At 58.3% G+C, this 16,942-nt stretch overlaps 1 protein-coding gene across 1 annotated transcript in view; it reads right to left on the bottom strand.

The window, feature by feature from the left end:
* Window positions 1-5,664: 5,664 nt before the first annotated feature.
* ARID3A (AT-rich interaction domain 3A) overlaps window positions 5,665-16,942 on the bottom strand; it is a gene marked incomplete at both ends in the record, with an annotated part of 29,078 nt that continues 17,800 nt past the window's right edge. Inside the window, 6 exons of the mRNA XM_079701922.1 lie at window positions 5,665-5,840; window positions 6,316-6,414; window positions 7,388-7,669; window positions 9,833-10,080; window positions 10,440-10,623; window positions 13,978-14,050. Of these exons, the coding sequence (XP_079558048.1) occupies window positions 5,665-5,840; window positions 6,316-6,414; window positions 7,388-7,669; window positions 9,833-10,080; window positions 10,440-10,623; window positions 13,978-14,050 (1,062 nt within the window). The remainder of the gene's footprint in view (window positions 5,841-6,315; window positions 6,415-7,387; window positions 7,670-9,832; window positions 10,081-10,439; window positions 10,624-13,977; window positions 14,051-16,942) is intronic.

Raw genomic sequence — 16,942 nt, 5'->3', positions numbered from 1 at the left:
GGGTGTCCAAACCTCCAGAAGCTGCCAAAAGAGGACACTGAAGCAAGGACCATCTAGTCCAAAGACGGATTGGAGCTAGAACCAACTGTTCCTGATTTCCACCCCCAGAACCAGCTGATGCTCCCTCCCTGGTTCCTCAAACTTTTTTTCTTTTTTTCTTACTGGGAATAAGAAAAATGAAACACCTTGAATGCTAGTTTACATTTTTCAGATACTGTTTTCCCAAAACCACATCTTTCTTTGAATCCTGAATCCTGGGCATTCTGTGGAGCCCCATTTGAGAATGGGCACACACTGCGACCCCCGGGGGTGGACCAAGGCAGCCTTCTTCTAGCCACCAACTCAGGGCTTGAACCTGGTCCTTCTGAGCAGCGGGGCAGGTAGGTCACTGCACAGCTCTGGGCCTCAGTTTCCCCATGTGCAAATCAGGGATGCTGATTCGAGCCCTGGGTGTGTGTCCTCATCTGCGGAGGTCTGGCTTGGAAGTTGCCAAGCACCCAGGTTCCAGGACGCAGGGTGGGCCCTGCAGGTGCCGGTTGCAGGGGGACCAGTTGTGCAAACAGAAGTCGCTGCTGTGGACACTCAGGCAGGGGCAGGCCCTGGTTCTGCTGGAGGGCAGGGCAGCTGGAGTGCTGGCCCGGCCCCTTCCCAGGCCTCTCCCTCCACTCCTCCTGTTTCCCCTCCGCCCCTCCTGGGGGGACCCAGCTCGGCCAGGCTGCTGTGTGGGGTCAGAGGTCACCCCACCCCCAGCCTGGTTCCGGAATGAGGACAGACCAGTTGTGTCAGAAGGGCAAGACAAAAGCCACACTTTGGGGGCCTCTCGGACCACCCAGTCACCAGACCTCCTTGGTGCCAGCCTGGTTCCTGGTCCTAGATCCACTAAATCCTAGGCCTGGAGGGCATGAGGCTGGCGGTGGGAGCAGGATGGGGAAACTGAGGCACAGAGGTCTGCACAACCCCTCTGGGTCTAAGCCCCGCATTCCCTACACATGTACTGAGCGCCTCCTGTTTGCAGGCCCAGGGTACACTGCCCCATCTCACTCCCTGCCCACCTGGGGCGGCGGGGACCCAGGAACAAACCCAGCAGCCCTGGCCTTTGTGGGGCCGCCCCGTTAAGTGCACTAATGGCGGAGGGGAAGGCGGATGACTCCAGCGAAAACCCTCTTCTTTTTCCGGCGTCCTTTCATCCAAACCTTCCTTTAGCTCCTTGTGGGCTCCCGCAGCTCTGCTGATCAGACATGGTTTTGAGTTTCACCTGGGAGGCTCCCTGCGCCTCCTCACAAGCACAGAGCGGGAGGCCCAGCAGGCGGGAGGCTCCTCGGGGATCTGGGAGGCTGGGGAGGAGGTGGCGGAGCCCGATCCCCTCCCTGCTTCCCCCCTGCCCCAGGGCTGTGTGACCTCAGGGCCTCTTGCCCCATCTCTGGGCCTCTTCAGAGGGGGAATGAAGATGCTGGACAGGCCAATCCAGTTTGCTGAATGGGCCTTTTTAAAACAAAAAAACAAAAAAAACACTTTACATCCCTCGGGGGGCAGGGGGCTCTGAGGGGCAGGTGGGTTGACCCCTGTCCTCTGACCTCTCCCAGTCCCCCAGGCCCACAGAGGCTGGAACCACGTGGATGGGCCACAGGGAGGCGTCTGCAACAGGAGTGAGTTGTTTTTCCTCACTCAACGCAGACCTGGGGGCTGACCCCGGCGGGAGGGACCGGCCCAGGCCAGCCGTGGCTGGAGCAGGTGGCAGGGGAGCCATGTGGCAGGAGGCCCGCCCTGCCCACCATCCGGCCGCGCTGACCTTGAGCCCGTCACGTCCTCTGGGCAGGGGGTGGGGGCAAGACGTGGCTGAGAAATGGATGCCCAGAAAACCCTGCTGTGCTGGTTTGCCTGTGTGTGGGGTTTCCCTTCCACGTGCGCTGAGCCCAGGGGTCGCAAACTGCCCCGAGGGCTGAGCCCGCCCCTTGGTCTGCTTTCTTTGCGGCCACAAGTCAAGTGTAGAAATGTGGACTGAACCACAGCAGGAAGGCTGGGGGTTGGGGGGGCAGAGTGGACCCCTGTCGCAGCCAAGACTGCTTGGGTTGCTCCCAGTGGGCGTGGGGCAGCTCCGTGCATCTCACCCACAGAAGGTCAAGGTGACACCACCCAGCACTGCTGACATGGGGGAGGGTCGTCCTCTGTGGGCCCCCCGGCCCCCCCACTCTATGCCAGGAGCGCACACATCCCTGGACATGGCCCAGTGTCCCCTGGGGGGCACAGTCCCTGCTGGACGCTGTCTGGGTCAGGCCCTGTGCCTTCTGCTGCCAGGACCCAGGGTGGGGGTGGGGCGACGCCCAAAAAACCACCACAGGAGCCATTCTCTGTTAAAAGTCAGAAGTGTTTTGTCTTGTTTTAATATTTCATCAGCTTTACAGGGTTACAACTGTCTTAAATATTTCTGAAGTTTAAATACAATCTGCATAATAATGTTATAAAATGTAAACTTTCAGTGTTCTTTTAAATTTCAAAATCACACCTTTTTTTTTTCTTTTTTTCTTTTTTTGGTCTTTTTTTTTTTTCCCCTCCCTTTTAATACCTGAATGTCCTGCAAAAACTGAAATAAATCATCACAGGCTGCCCCGCCGCGGCCAGGGCGCGACAGGCTGGGCCCGGCCAGAGGTAGAGAGTAGTTTTACATCTTTTTATTAGAAGTTTTTTTTTTTCCCTTTAACCTGAGTTCAGGCGCGGTCCCCACGCCCTCTGACAAACCCCAGAGAAACTGAAATTTCACATGTCAGGAATGAAAGGCTGAAGTCACGTTTGCCAAGAAAAAATGAAGAAGCAAAATTAAGGGGGGGGAAAAAAAAGGATGGTAGTGGGCAAAAATGCTAACAGTGAGAAAAGTGACTGTACAAACACACAACTATTACAAACCAACCCGCCACCCCGTGCCCCGTCCCGCCCCCCGCCCGCACCCCAGCCGGACAGCTACAGCCCTGCGGCCGGTTTGGAGGTCACAAGGAAGGTTCTAGAAGCAGCCCATCCACAAGCATCTCCAGAGCAGGGGAGCCCCTGGAGCCCCTCTCCACCCTGAGTTTGGGGGTCCCCACCCTCAGCATGCTGCTAAGCCCCACCTGTTCTGGAATGAACAGCACTCAACCCCCATCCCCGTCCCGGTTTGCATAAGGGGTGCTGAGTGGCACCCCAGAAACCCCCACTGACAGGTAGCGGCAGGGTTGGGAGCGGGGGCGGGGGGCTGATGGGGGCGCCCCAGTCAGAGGCAGGGCCCCCTGGGGGCTGAGCGCCCGCTGGCCCCGGGCCCCCCTCGCGTTTCCACGGCCGGTGGACTCCCCCCATCCTGGGCCCACGCCCCCCCACCCCATCCCCTACAATCATCAGCGTCGCCCAGCACTGCAGGCACACCCTGAGTTAGACCCGGGGGAAGGCGCCTCTCCTGCAGGACACCCGCTCCCCGAGACACACGTGGATCTCAACAGGACGCACGGGGGTGGGACCCTGAGCTGGGGGCTGGGGGCTGGTGGGGGTGGGCGGCCTGGCGGGGGTTTTGGCATCAAAAGTCAGGCCTGAGGTAGAAAGAAACTCGCAGCAGAGACCCCCCCCCCACCCACGCGGCCGGCAGAATGGGGGCCGGAGGGGGGGGCAGAGGGCAGCCGCCCACGCTCCTGCGGTCAGGTGGGGGGAGAGGAGAGGGAGATGGGGGTGTGATGGCGAGAGGGGGGCAGATTGTGTCTGGGGACAAAAGGATCCCCCTCCCACAATGATTGTGCCACTGCAGTGAGAGACGGGACGGGAGAACATTCCAGAAGGAAAAGCAGGAAGAAAGCCCCACGTCCAGCGCTACCCCCTCCTGGAAGGGTGGGGGGCGTCAGCGACCCTGAGATATACCAAAGAAACGGGCTCCCTCCCAAAGAAACACCTCAGCCGTGCAAGGCAAACCCAAACCCAGTGAGACTGCGGGGGGAGCTCAGGACCACCCTCACGGTCTCCAAGGCAACAAGATGATGCCTGGGTCTGGAGGCTGGAGGCTGGAGGCGGGAGGCAGCCGGCGGCGCCCTCCCACTCCGGGCTCGTTAGGCCGGGCTCCCTGGGCCCAATTAGAGGTTCCAGGCTCACCCTGGGAACAGCTGAGTTCCTCCCACCCCACCACCCCACCCCAGAGGAACGTGAAAGAGTGATACCTTGTGGGAGCTACGGGCCCACCCAACAGCACCTGGTCCCCCGGGACCCCAAACCGCGCCTGGGCTTAGGACGGATGTGCAGCTCGCCTGGTGGAGACCTTCACCAGCCCTGAACTAATGCCCCCCCAGCTGCGCCCCACCCGATGCCCACCTTCTGACCCGGGGGACAGGGTCGCAGAGGGAGGGGCACGGCCCCTTCTTGGCCTCTATTTAGTTCCTTTAGTTACTGCAGGGCCCCCAGGAAGTACGAAGGGACGAAGTGGAGGAGATGAAAATGCTGCAGTGGGGGGTGATGTTCAGGGTGCCGTGGCCCCACAGAAACCCTGCCCTGAGCTAAGGCCGGCTCACCCCTGTCCCCCGCATGGACAAGTCTCCAAAAGCAGCCCTTTCAGGCAAGGGAGTCCCCAGGCCATATTCATCCCTGAGACAGGAGCCTGGGGCTGACAGGCGAACCCCCCCCAGCAATTTCTCCTTTTGAGTTAAGACTTTGGGGTTCCTGACTGAGGAGCCCCGCATGAAGTAAGAACAAGTATGGTGATGTCTACCATTCAGCATTCCTGCTCCCCTTCCCCGCGGACCCCCGGCATGCAGCCCCTACCCCAGCCCGGCCCACAGCACCTGAGTTCATTGGCTCTGCTGACTCTAGCCCAGGGATCCAGTGTCCTGGGCCTGCCAGCTGCCCACTGCGCCACAGGAAATGCACAACCGAACCCAAATCAGTCATGGGAAAAATAAAAAGGGTATTACTTTTTTCTTTTTTTTTCTTTTTTTTTTTTTTTTTTTGCTTTTTCAAGTCCAGTTTCCCTGAATGAACACAAATATATAGATATATATATCCTTTTCCTAGGTTTGATTCCTCCCCCATGAATAAAATAGAATATTTACAAAACAAAACCCCCGAAACCTCTTAAAAACCCTACAGACTTTGAAGTTCACTATTTCTTAAAAAAAAAAAAAAAAAAAGTTCCCAAAAGCAACAAGAAAAAAAATTCAACTGATCTTGGCTTAGGGGTTTCATTCAACGCAAGGAGCTGGGTGTGGTGAGTGTGTGATGAAGAGGGGAAAAAAAAAAAAAAAGGGAAAAAAACAGATAAAAATGAAAAAACACAGTGCAGGGATGTATGAGGTAAACAGGATTGGCCTGTCCAAACCAGACACCAGTCCACGTGGGTCTGCCAGGGCTGCAGGAAAGCCCTAGGAGACATTAGCCTCTCTTGTTTCTAATTTCCTTTGCTGTTCTCACAATTCATCTCTCTGAATGTCCGAAACCTGAGTAATTCAAGTGTTCCTTGGTTTTCCCGTTTTATTAAATTTTCTTTATATATATATATATATATATATATGTATATATATATTTTCTTTTCTTTTTGGCGTCAGCTGTCGCTCCTTTGTGGATACCTCCCCTCCCCACCCGTATCTCCCGCCATCCCGGCCCCTGCTTGGCCCACCTGGACCCCCTGACCCGTCTGGTGGGCTCCCAGGGTGAGGAGTGTAGCGGTTAAGGCAATGAGTTATTTGAGGTAGAAGATGCGGGGGGTGCAGACAACCCTGCTGGCCCCGCCTGGCTGGCTGCGCTGCCGCTGGTCCCGCTGTTTGCTCCCCGGCTGCTGCCACCTCCGCCTTTGCTGGGAGCTGAGGGTGGCGTGGGGGCCGGCGGCTGGGCGAACAGCACTCCTGGTGCAAGGACAGGAGACAAGTCGTGGAGAATTTCAAAGATCATGTGACAGGTGCAAGGGATTCCTGAGCGCTGACCCCCTGTAAAGAGCGTGCCCGCCCCCCTACCCCCGGCTTGCAGGACACCACCATCTCCTCAGCCTCCCCCCATGGGGGTCTTTACAGCAACCGAGCTGTTCTGTGTCAACATCGCCACCTGACGGTCTATAGGAGCCATGGGTCTGATCACATTTTTTTTAGAAGGAACCTGGCAACATCATTTGCTATAAGATATATAACACAGGATATGTATTTCTGAGCACTTACTCTGTGCTGAGCTCCGTGCTAAGTATAGGACACAGACTATCTCGCTTGAGTCTCATGAGGGAAGAGGTCTGGGCTCAAGAAGGCCACACCCCTGGGGGGTGGGGTGGGCAACCAGGACTTAGGAGGGAGAGATGTGGTCAAGGTGGGCATGGGGGCTGGGTGGTCCTACCTGTGTACATGATTCCATTAATCTCTACTGACATGCTAATACTGTTGCTGCCATTGGTGCTGGTAGGGTTCGCAGCTGAGTCCTGGCGGCTCTCAGAGCCTGCGGGAAGAAGAAAAACCACCCTTTGTAATCATAAACCCAGCTACGCAATGATCTGGGTAACGTGGGTCACCCACCAGACGTGAAGCTTCACGAAGCGCTGGACAGGATCTCTCAGCAGCGCACACAGTAGGTATTCAATAAATACTTATTGAATAAGAATGTATTTGTTTCAGATTTGCTTTTTTCTTGATTACAAGTATTTTTTCTTTTTCTTTTTTTTTTTAATAATTTTTACTGGACTATAGTTGATTTACAGTGTGTTAGTTTCAGGTGTACAGCATGATTACAAGTCTTAAGTGGTGTCCCCACACCCAAATCATGTCATTCTTTTTTTTTTGGCTGTGCCACACGGCTTGTGGGATCTTAGTTCCCTGACCAGGGATTGGACCCAGGCCCTCGGCAGTGAGAGTGCAGAGTCCTAACCACTGGACCGCCAGGGAATTCCCCATGTCATTCTTTTTAATGACCACAAAGTATTCCAGACTTGATTCATGAATTCCCCTACTGATGGACACACTAGTGACATCATGCAAATAACTGCAGTGAACATCCTTGAAAACCTGTTGTTTCCTCGTTTCCCTATATTAGTTCTACTCTAGATACCAAGCAGAATCACCCAGTCATGGGGCAAGCACATTTTCTATTTTTAAAAGAGATTGCCAAGTTGTCACCTATTTACGTTCCCACCAGCAGGACCAATGGGGCCCATTTCCACACATCCTGACCAACGTTTGATATTATCAAACTCTTGACGGGTGAAAAATGGTATCTCCTTGTTAACTTGCAGATCCCCAACTAGATGGAGTTGAACAGTTTTTCCTATGAGTTTACGAGTCACAGCTGCCCATTTCTTCTACTGGTTTGTTTGCCTTTCTATCTTACTGATCTGTAAGCACTCTTTACACATGGTGGCTACGAGGCCCTTGTGCGCATGCAGGAAGCACAGAGGGTCTGAGCGCCAGGGTGATACCTTGGCTGTTGATCCGGATGCTCATAGGCAGCTGGGCCGTCATGGCCAGAAAGTTCTGCTGTAGCGCTCGCTGCATGAGCCGCTGCTGTTCCTCTGCCACCAGGGCCATCTTCTTCTCAGGAGGCTCCCCAGACTCCAGCTTCTCCCGGAGCTGCTCCAGGGCGGCTGCCTGGGCCGCCACAGCCGCCTGGGCCGCTACTGCCTGGGCTGCCACCACAGGGTGACCTGCCAGGGAGACTGGCAGGCGGCCGGGGACCGTGATGGGGATGGCCGAGTCCTCCTCTGGACAGGAGAGAAGAGGGGTTGGTGGCCAGAATGGAACAGAGGTGGCCCAGTCCCCACCTCCCACCCAAGGTAGGAATGTGCCCCCTCGAATACCTCCACCGATGGGGTGCTCACTTCCTTTCCAGGGAAGTGCACAGGTTTTTGAACAGACACAAGTGCTATAAGATCTTTTCTAGTATCAGGCTGACATCAGATACCAGCATAATGGTAATATAGGTCATGGTGACAATACTAGTTACAGTGACAGTATCATAGTAGTATTTAGCATTAGTGTTATAGAGAGACCACAATAGCCCATATTACATATAATACTAGTTACGACAAGAGCTCACCACATGTCTTGTCTAAAGCACTTAACGTGAACCGTCTCAACAATCCCACAACCACCTAGTCACCCTTTTCTCCACTTTACTGCTGAGGAAACCAAGGCTCAGAGAGGATGCATAATTTTCCTGAGGCCACAGACCTGGAGAGAGGCTGAGCTGAAATGAAACCCATGCAGCCCAACTCCAGAACCAGCTCCTAACCATTCCCCTGTCCTGTGGTTGAAACAAACGTCCCCGTGGTTCCCACCCACTGGTCCCACTGTCTCCTCTTCTGACTCTCCCTCCCGTGTCTAACCCTGGTGGCCTGGGGCTGCCTCTCCAGGAGGGTCCCCACTCCAAACTTTGCAGTTGCCAGGCCCTCTGCTCTGGAGTCTCTGCAGCCCTTTCTGCTTGCCTCCCTCTCAGCTGAAAAGGGGCCCCGGGACCCATCAGAACCAGCTTTTCCTGGCCCCCTCGGTAGCTCCATTAGGTCAGAACCTGTCTCTTATCCGCCCCATCCTCCCTAGCTCCAGCACAGGACCTCACATGCAGCAGATGCCTAATGACGTTCACAGGTATCGCTGCAACTCCCCAAGGCTGGGGGGTAAACTGAGGCTCACAGAGGCCGGAGGGAGCTGTCACTGGTGAGACCCCATTCACCTTAGATCTGACCAGCCCCAAATTTTCAGGGCGCTGTGAGGATCACCTCGGATCCCCGGGCCAAGCTTGGGAAGTAGGGAGTCACAGCTCATGTGGCAAATGAGAAACGGAACCACGGACAGGTGCACCGACCTGCTTGAGGCTGGGCCGCCACATGTGCTGTTGGTGCTTCTGTGTTAGCAAGGATTCAGAGACTTGCTGGAAGAGGGGACTGTGATCGGCTGGTGATGTCTGCCATGGATGGGGATTAGGGGTGGGGGGCTGCCAGCTACCTGCAACCCCAGGCCTGTTGCACGCTGGGCATTTTACACACTGAAGGCTCCCCAACGCCCCCACAGAGAAGGCATAATTTCCCCCACTTTATGTGTAAGGAAAGCTGGGCTCAGAAAGGGGCAGTGAGCTGCCCAGAGACACCTAGCAATAGCTTCAGGGGTGGTTAAAGAGTCCATTTGATGACCCACACGACACCCTTGGTTTCTGGTGGGACAGTGTGTTCAGGAGGATTCTAAAGCTCAAAGGGAAAAGAATACAGTGATCAACTAGTAATGTCCGCCACGTGCAAGGGACTAGAGAGAATGACAGCGATGAAAAGCATCAGCCTTGGACTTCCCTGGTGGCGCAGTGGTTAAGAATCTGCCTTCTAATGCAGGGGGCCCAGGTTTGATCCCTGGTCAGCGAACTAAAATCCCACATGCTATGTGGCCAAAAAATAAATAAAAAATTAAAAATAAATAAATTAATAAATTAATTAAATAAATAAAAACACCAGCCACAGGCAAGTGGACTGGGCCAATGCTACAGTAAAACAGTGATTAATTAGTAATGTCTGCCACGGGTATAGGATGGGAGAATTGGGCTTGATTTGCCATGTCTGCCTTGGCTTGCCATGTCTGCCTTGGCATAGAACTGGAGGAAAAAATTATTGATTCGTGATGTCTGCCGAGGGCACAGGTTCAGGGGAAATGAATTGATTAGTGATGTCTGCCTGCTAGGGCCTGGGGCTGGAAAAATGGCAATTGATTAGTAATGTCTGCCACGGACACAGCACAAGCAGGTTGCCCGCCCTCTTACACACCAACTTTGGGGTCTATCATCCCGGTTACCCAGGGAGGGCAAAAGGCGGCCCCCTCTCTTGGACACACCGCCAGGCTGAAGCTGAGTCAAGATCAGGCCCCAGGCCCCATGCAGCCCTCACCTTTCTTGATCTTCGGGGCTGGGGTGATGGAGCTGCCGTTGGTGCTGGCGGCCAGGCCCAGGGAGGACACAGGGAGCTTGGGCGAGGAGAGCATGCTGTGGGCCCCGCCCGGTGAGTAGGCGAAGAGGGAGCCCCCAAAGCTCTGGCGCCGGCCCTCCCTCCGGTTGCTGTCGATGGCTGCCTGGAGCTCATTGGGGTTGCTGAGGCCACGCTTCTCACACTCGTAGGGGTACAGATACTTCATGTACCTGCGGGCAGGGGCAAGGGGACAGGATGGCACCTGGGATGCCTCTGGGGTCTGCATAAAGCCAAGCCCCACTGCAGCACCAGCTCCCCATCCCCATCCCACATCTCTGCCCAGAAGCACCCAGCAGCCCTCCAAGCCATGGTCCTTGCCTGTGCTGTTCCTTCTGTCTCAATGCCTGTCCTGTGACATGTCCCCATCCCCGTCCCCACATCGACTACCTGCTGTTCCTTCAACACTCAATTTGCATAGCCTCAGAGCCAGGACATTCCACCCTCCACCCTGTGGTCTGGCCGCCCCCCGCCCCCCCACTCCTCCCTGCCTTGGGTCCTTTCTGCCCGGATGCCGCGGGCGGGCACTCACTGGGTGCGCAGCGTGAAGGCGGCGCTGGTGATGGACGTGGGCAGGTTGAGGCCCTTGGTGATCTCTCGCCACAGCTTCTTGTTGATGACCTCCACCAGGCCGCCCTTCTCCGTTACCAGCACGTACAGCATGAACAGGTCAAGCACCTGCTTGGCCATGATGGGGATGCGGTTCACGGGCGTCCCTGCAGGGAGGTGGGGTGCTGTCACCTGGGGTGGTGCCCAACGTGTGGGTGAGAGCGGGTCCCCTTGGCATAGCTGACCGGGGCGGCTCACTCTCTCGGGGGCCGTCCCGGACGCTGTGAGGGGTGGAGCAGCCTCCCTGCCCCACCCACTGGATGCCAGGGGAGGAGCCCCCAGTGTGACCACCACAGCTGTCCCAGGCGTCACCCAGTGTCCCCTGGGGGCAGGGTCACCCGGGTGAGACCCCTGCTTTCAAGAGCCCTGAGGAGGCGGTTCTGCCTCAGTCTCTCCATCAGTGATCTGGGCGCACGCTGCTCTCCCTGGGTGGGTGAGGGGGGAGCTGCAGGGCCAACCTGGGGGCCCAGCATGAGAAACACAGCCTTTGTTATTCCTCCTACAGACACAACAGCTGCCAAAACAACTCTGCTGTGTTGGGGGCTTTGCAGTGGGGGAGGGAGGGCTTGATTAATCCACTTTGCAGGTTAGACACTGGGGAGGTGGGCCAGACCTGGGAGGGAGGGAGGGAGGGAGGGGGGTGGCCCAGCCTCGGGAGGGGGCTCCTCCCTACAGACAGCCCTGCTCCCATCTTACACCCACCCTGATGCTCCAAGCCCCTGCACACGCCATCTCCCTGTCACCCAGAAGCCCCAGCCATGGGAGCCCTTAGGTCTCAGCTCAGCCTGCCTGGCACCACCCTGGCTGAGGGTGGAGAAGCCCCCACTTAAACCTCTCTCCCTGGCAGTGAAAGTACGGGTTTACTGTCTGTGGCCCCCACCTGCTGTCCTGTTCACATGGGGTCCCCGGGCGCCCAGCCTGGCATACAGCAGGTGCTCAATAAACAACAATGAAGGTTGACAGCCCCCACCCCAGCCCTGGGGGCATGCTTGCCACCCCTGCAGAGGTGGCAAAGGGAAGCTCCAGGGTGGGTTCCTGCTCCCTGCCCCCACCCTGGACAATGCCCTGTACCCAGGACCCTGCTTCCTGGTCCCCCCTCTACAAGCTGGACATCCCGGAACCACCTCCTGCCAACCTTGGCCACTGCCGGGCCCTTCCTGGGTTGCAAAATCCCCAACGAATGAAGACCTCCTGGAGGGGGTGGAGGAAGATGGGCCTCAGACCCCCATGCTACCCACTTCATTTTCCAGCCCAGGAAGGAAAGAGAAAAGCAACACCAGGTGTCAGCAGCACACCCAGCCCCAGAGATGCGCCCACAGCGCCTACCCGGCCCACCCAGGACGCTGGTTTAGGCTCTGCATTGGGAAAAAGAAGGAATCACACCAAAGCTCCTCCTGGGACCCTGCGCCCTGGCTCGGCAGCCGGGTGACGGATGTTTATAGAAGAAGCAGGGCTGGGAGAGCACAGAGAGGCACTGATGGAGGCGGGTGGGGGTGGGGGGGCGATAAGGAAGGGCGGAGAGGTGGTCAAGGAAACCGCAGGAGGGTGGGGTGCAGGCAGGACCCCTCCTCCATGTCCAGCCCCCAGAGAATTCAGAGAGACATCCCGTTGGAGGCTTTTACTTTGTGATGTGGGGGAAAGACTACTTTATTATGGGATGCAGGACATGGTATCCAGATTCTCAGCCCCAAAGCCCCCGACCCCAATTATAGAGGGGAGGGTTCAAGAGGAAGGTAGGGAAGAGAGGGCCTTGGAGCTGGGTTTTGAGGGTTGCATAGGAGTTTGTTGCTTCCTGTCCTCCAGGAGCACCTGGCTTGGTGAGGGAGACAGGGCTGGACACAGACCCTTGAAGCCCTGTGTGGCCAGGAGCTGGGGCCCCCAGAGGACCCTGGCCTCACCACTCTGGGGCAGCTCACCATACTTCCTCCGTGCCTCCAGGACACCGGGAGCCCAGTCTGGGGCAAAATGGGTGGGCTCCGGGCCTGGGAGCTTGGAACCCCATGGTGGGGGGAGGGGGGGTGCTCAGGCAGGTGTGGACGGGATGATAAAGGGTGGGTCGATCTCTCTGACCACATGGGGGGTGGGGGGCGGCGAGGGGGGGGCAGCAGGCCTGGCTGGGTCTGGATTCCTCCACCCCCGGCACAGGAGGGGTTAATGTGGAGGCCGCAGCCCCCTCCCCTTTCATCTCCTTCCCTTCCGGCCTGGGCCTGGTTGGGCCTGTGTTTACAGAAGCTGCTGGCAGGGAGGGGCAGGCAGGGGCCCTGGACAAAGAAGCTGCCTGGCTGGCCCCTGCAACAGTCATAGCCCATGCAGCTCCCCTGCCCACCCCACCCACCCCCACCAGCCCCGCCCCAGCCCCGCCCCTTCCTGCCTCTGTGGCTCAGAGGCCCTCTCCCCTCTCCAGGCCTCAGTTTCCTTCCCTGAACAGTGGGGGTCGTGATAACCCTGCTGGGGGTGTGGGGGGGGAGGAGGTATCAAGGAAATGAGCCCCACACGCAGTGGGTGCTCCTGGGACCCCTGGCTGGCTGGCAGCTCTGAGCTGAGGGAGGGCCCTGGGGACCCTCTGGGTGCCCTCCTCCCCCATCCTCCCTGGGCCTGGCTCACCCTGAATGCCCCCAACGCCCCCCACCCCGCGTCTGGGCCGTCCGTTTCCCCATCTGGACACTCGCCCAGACCAGTCCCTGCTCCCCAGGCCTGGCCTCCGTCCCTGGTCGTCTCGCTGTTCTCAAGGCCGCTTCTGGCATCCACCTCACCCCAGACCCCAGGCCGTAGGGGGATACAGGTGGCTTGGGCCTGGTACACTGTTGGCGCATAGTAACTGTGGACCTGGCACTCAGCACATCTGGGGCACTGCCACATGGCGGGGAGTGTTGGCGGCCCACCTTACAGATGGGGGAACTGAGGCCCCAGGTGGGAGCAGGGAGGGGCCGGGACCCAAACCTCCCACCAGTGGCGGCAGGAAGGCCAGACTCTAGCCTGTGGGGAGCTTCTGTCCTGCCACCCAGCGTCCGCTCGCCCGCCTGCTGGCCTGCCTAGGAATCCAACCCTGCTCCCCAAACAGAGGCCAGCCCCGCTGCGGGGGATCCAGGGAGCCAGGATCTCAGCGCCCGGGTCTCAGCAGCAAGGGAGGAAGCCTGGCATGTCAGTTCTGGGTTGCGGCCCTGACACCCCCCCACCCAAGGACTTACCCCTCAGACTCTCACAGCTGTGTCTCCCCCATCAGGCCCTCAGGGCTGGGCTGTGTCTCCTGTCAGATACCCATGGCAGGATGGTGCCTCTTCTCTCAGACCTCCCCCACCACCATGGCAGGGCTGTGTCTCCCCACTCAGGCATCTCTTGGATGCCTCTGGCCACGGACAACTCACTCACAGCCTCGCTGACACACCTGCCCCGGGCAGTGGCCAGCAGGGCCCCCACTCCTGCGTGCTCATATCTGGGACTTCCCGGCGGGCAGGCCTCACCTCGCTTCTGCATGAAGCTGAACAAGTCATCCAGGAACTCCTTCCTCTTGGGGTCCCCGTCCAGTTCGTAGAGCTGCGACGGCAGGGAGGGGATGGATTAGTTGGTGCCAGAGCTTGGGTGCGGGTGCCATGTACACATGGCACGGAGGGCCAACCGAGGGGTCCCGGCCCCAGACCCCTGGCCCCCCACAGTCCAAACATCTCCTGAGGCCTGCCCCCGCCACTATCAGACAACGACCCTGAGACACCTGTCCTGGGGCGAGCGTTAACAGTTGACCACACACTTGGCTTAAACCACACAGATTTATCCTCTCCTGGCTCTGGAGGCCAGCCGTCTGAGATCAAGGTGTGGCAGGGCTGTGCTCCCTCCAGAGGCTGGGGCGGGGGGTGGCTGGGGGGGATCCTTCCCACCTCTTCCAGCTCCTGGGGCTCCAGGTGTCCTGGGCCTGTGGCTGCATCACCCTGGCCTCTGCCTCTGTCTTCCCGTGGCTTCTCCCTGTGTCTCTGTGTCCAAATCCCCCTCTTCTTATGGGGCATCACTCACTGGCTTTAGGGCTACCTCATCTCCACCCGTAACTAATCACATATGCAAAGACCTGATTCCCAAATCATGTCCCGTTCACAGGTACCTGGAGCTCAGACATGAACATGTAATTTGGGGGGGGCACAATTTATCCCACCTAGACCATCGCCACCATGAGAATGGTGGACGTCCAGCACGGTCCACCAAGTCACACGCATGTGCTCCTGAGAGGTGGCCCATTTTGTAGCTGAGGCACAGAGGCAGGCCTGAGCCTGGAGTCAGGACTCTCGGGGACTCAGCCCAGGCTCTGTCCTGCGCACCTGCTGCCTGGGTTCACCAGTCAGCGGGGTGGGGAAGAGGGCCTCGGTCTGGGCTATCAGCGGGGCAGGGGGTCCCCAGCCTCAACCCTCAGCTCCCAGGTGCTGGCAGGCAGGGGAAGCCGGCAGAGATAATTAGAGACCAAAGTTGGGAGGGGGGATTTGCCAAGGGGGGCAGTGCAGATAGCAGGCTTCAAATTAAGCTTTGGGGAATGCAGTCCCCATGGCCACCTGGACACAGAGCAAGCGGGACTGTGTGGGGCCTTGAAACCACCAATTAGCCCCGGCTGGGACAATCCGTCATCAGGGCCCAAGAACACCCTAATGCCCAGCTCCTGCGGTATGGGACATCCCAGGGCCTGGGGAGGCAGGGTCCTCGGGTTGGCTACCCCTCAGCCACCTTGCCCCTCTCTGGGCCTCACTTTTCCCACCTGTGTAATGGAGAGATAGTGGGGCCCGCAGGGTACAGGCCGGGGGTTGGGGGGGGCCAGGAGCCCAGACCTGGGTGGTCGAGGCCGGGCCTTTGTCTCCACCCTGCCAGAGCCAGGCTGGCCAGCTGCATTCCTGCACTGATTTATGGTGGCCAGGGAGGCCCCGTTTTTCCCCCTGCCTGAGGGGTGTGGGGCCTGCAGGTGGACCTTCCCGTGGGCGTGCACCCGCCTGGGCCGCCTCCACCGCCCCTGCCCCATCCCCATTCCCCCTGCCCACACGGCCCCCAGCACTGTGTGCGCCCCTCACCCCCCTCTCCCCTCGGCCCCTTCGTCAGATCCCCGTGATTCACAACCTGGTCCAGTCTCCTGTCTGCCCGGCTGGAACGCTGGGGATTTTGTCTGTTCTGTTTTCAGTGTCTAAAACGGGGCTGAGCACACAGCAGCTGCTTAATAGATGCTCATTAAGTGAACCCTGATTTTCTCGGCCGCAGCGTGGGCCAGGCTGGGCAGAGAAGACCAGAGAGACTTGTGAGGAATTGCCCTCAAATTCCCATCCACCCGCAACCTCAGGATGGGGCCTGATCTGGAAATAGGGTCTCTGCAGATGACATTAGTTACGATGAGGTCCCAGAGTAGGGTGACTGGTGTCCTTATGAGAGGAGGAGAGACATAGAGACACATGGGGAGATAGAGGCAGAGACTGGGGTGACGCCTGGAGCCCCCAGAAGCTGGAAGAGGCAAGAAGGACCGTCCCCTGGAGCCTGAGCAAGGCCCAGACATCCTCTGACCCCAGACGTCAGTCCTCCAGAACTGACAGTAAATCCCTGTTGTTCTAAGCTGCCCAGTTTGTGGTCATTTGTTATGGCTGCTCCAGGAAGCTCACATGGGACCACCGAACCTCAAGCCCTTCCTGACGAGGGGGTGACATCTCCTCCCTTGAGATCCCGACCCTGGTGGAGGGGGTGTCCACCCGGCATGAACTCCTTCCTGGGCCCAGCTCCCACAAGAGATCACAGTGCCCCTCCTGCCTCAGTTTCCCCATCTTTCAGAAACAGTGGGTGATGAACACAATAGCTTCACCCTGAGCTCCTGGAACCATCAGGACCCCCATATTCCAGGTGGGGAAACTGAGGCTCAGGGCAGAGAACAGCTGCTGGGCAGAGGCGGGCTGGCTTGGTGGGGGGCCCGTTAATTCCCAGGCCAAACGGTGGGCGGGCTGCCGTGGCACGGCCAGACCCCCGAGAGGCCAGGGCATTGTGCGAGGCCATAAAGGGGGTGGGCAGGCTGCCGACAGAGAAGGAAGCTTTAATGGCTGTTGCTGTGGGCAGTCAACAATAAAGACGGGCAGTAAAGGCCGCCCCAGGTTTATGGGGCTCTGGGCCCAAGTTCCGCACCCCTGCAGGGTGTGTCCTGCCCTGGCCAGCCCGCTAGGGCTGCCCACCAGGCCTCAGGGATGGGGGAGCTGGGGGCGGTGTCCAGGCCCCCCGTGGCGGTGTCCAGGCTCCCCTCGTGAGCCCCTGGGCCTGGCTGCCTGTCCTCACAAGGCTCTTAAGCCACACAGCTGGGCCACAACACATCCTGAGCCACGCCCAGGCCTCGGGCCCACCTGGGCCCTCTGGCTGAAACCCTGTCCCTTTCTGGACGGCCCAGGAGGCACTGTCATACCCCGAGCTGCAAACCCAGGCTGGAGGTTG

Source organism: Hyperoodon ampullatus (genome assembly GCF_949752795.1).
Source record: "Hyperoodon ampullatus genome assembly, chromosome: 4".
In the NCBI taxonomy this organism is placed as follows: Eukaryota; Metazoa; Chordata; class Mammalia; order Artiodactyla; family Ziphiidae; genus Hyperoodon; species Hyperoodon ampullatus.
The sequence above is the reverse complement of the archived record's forward strand: the minus strand, read 5'-3'. Positions and strand labels throughout refer to the sequence as shown.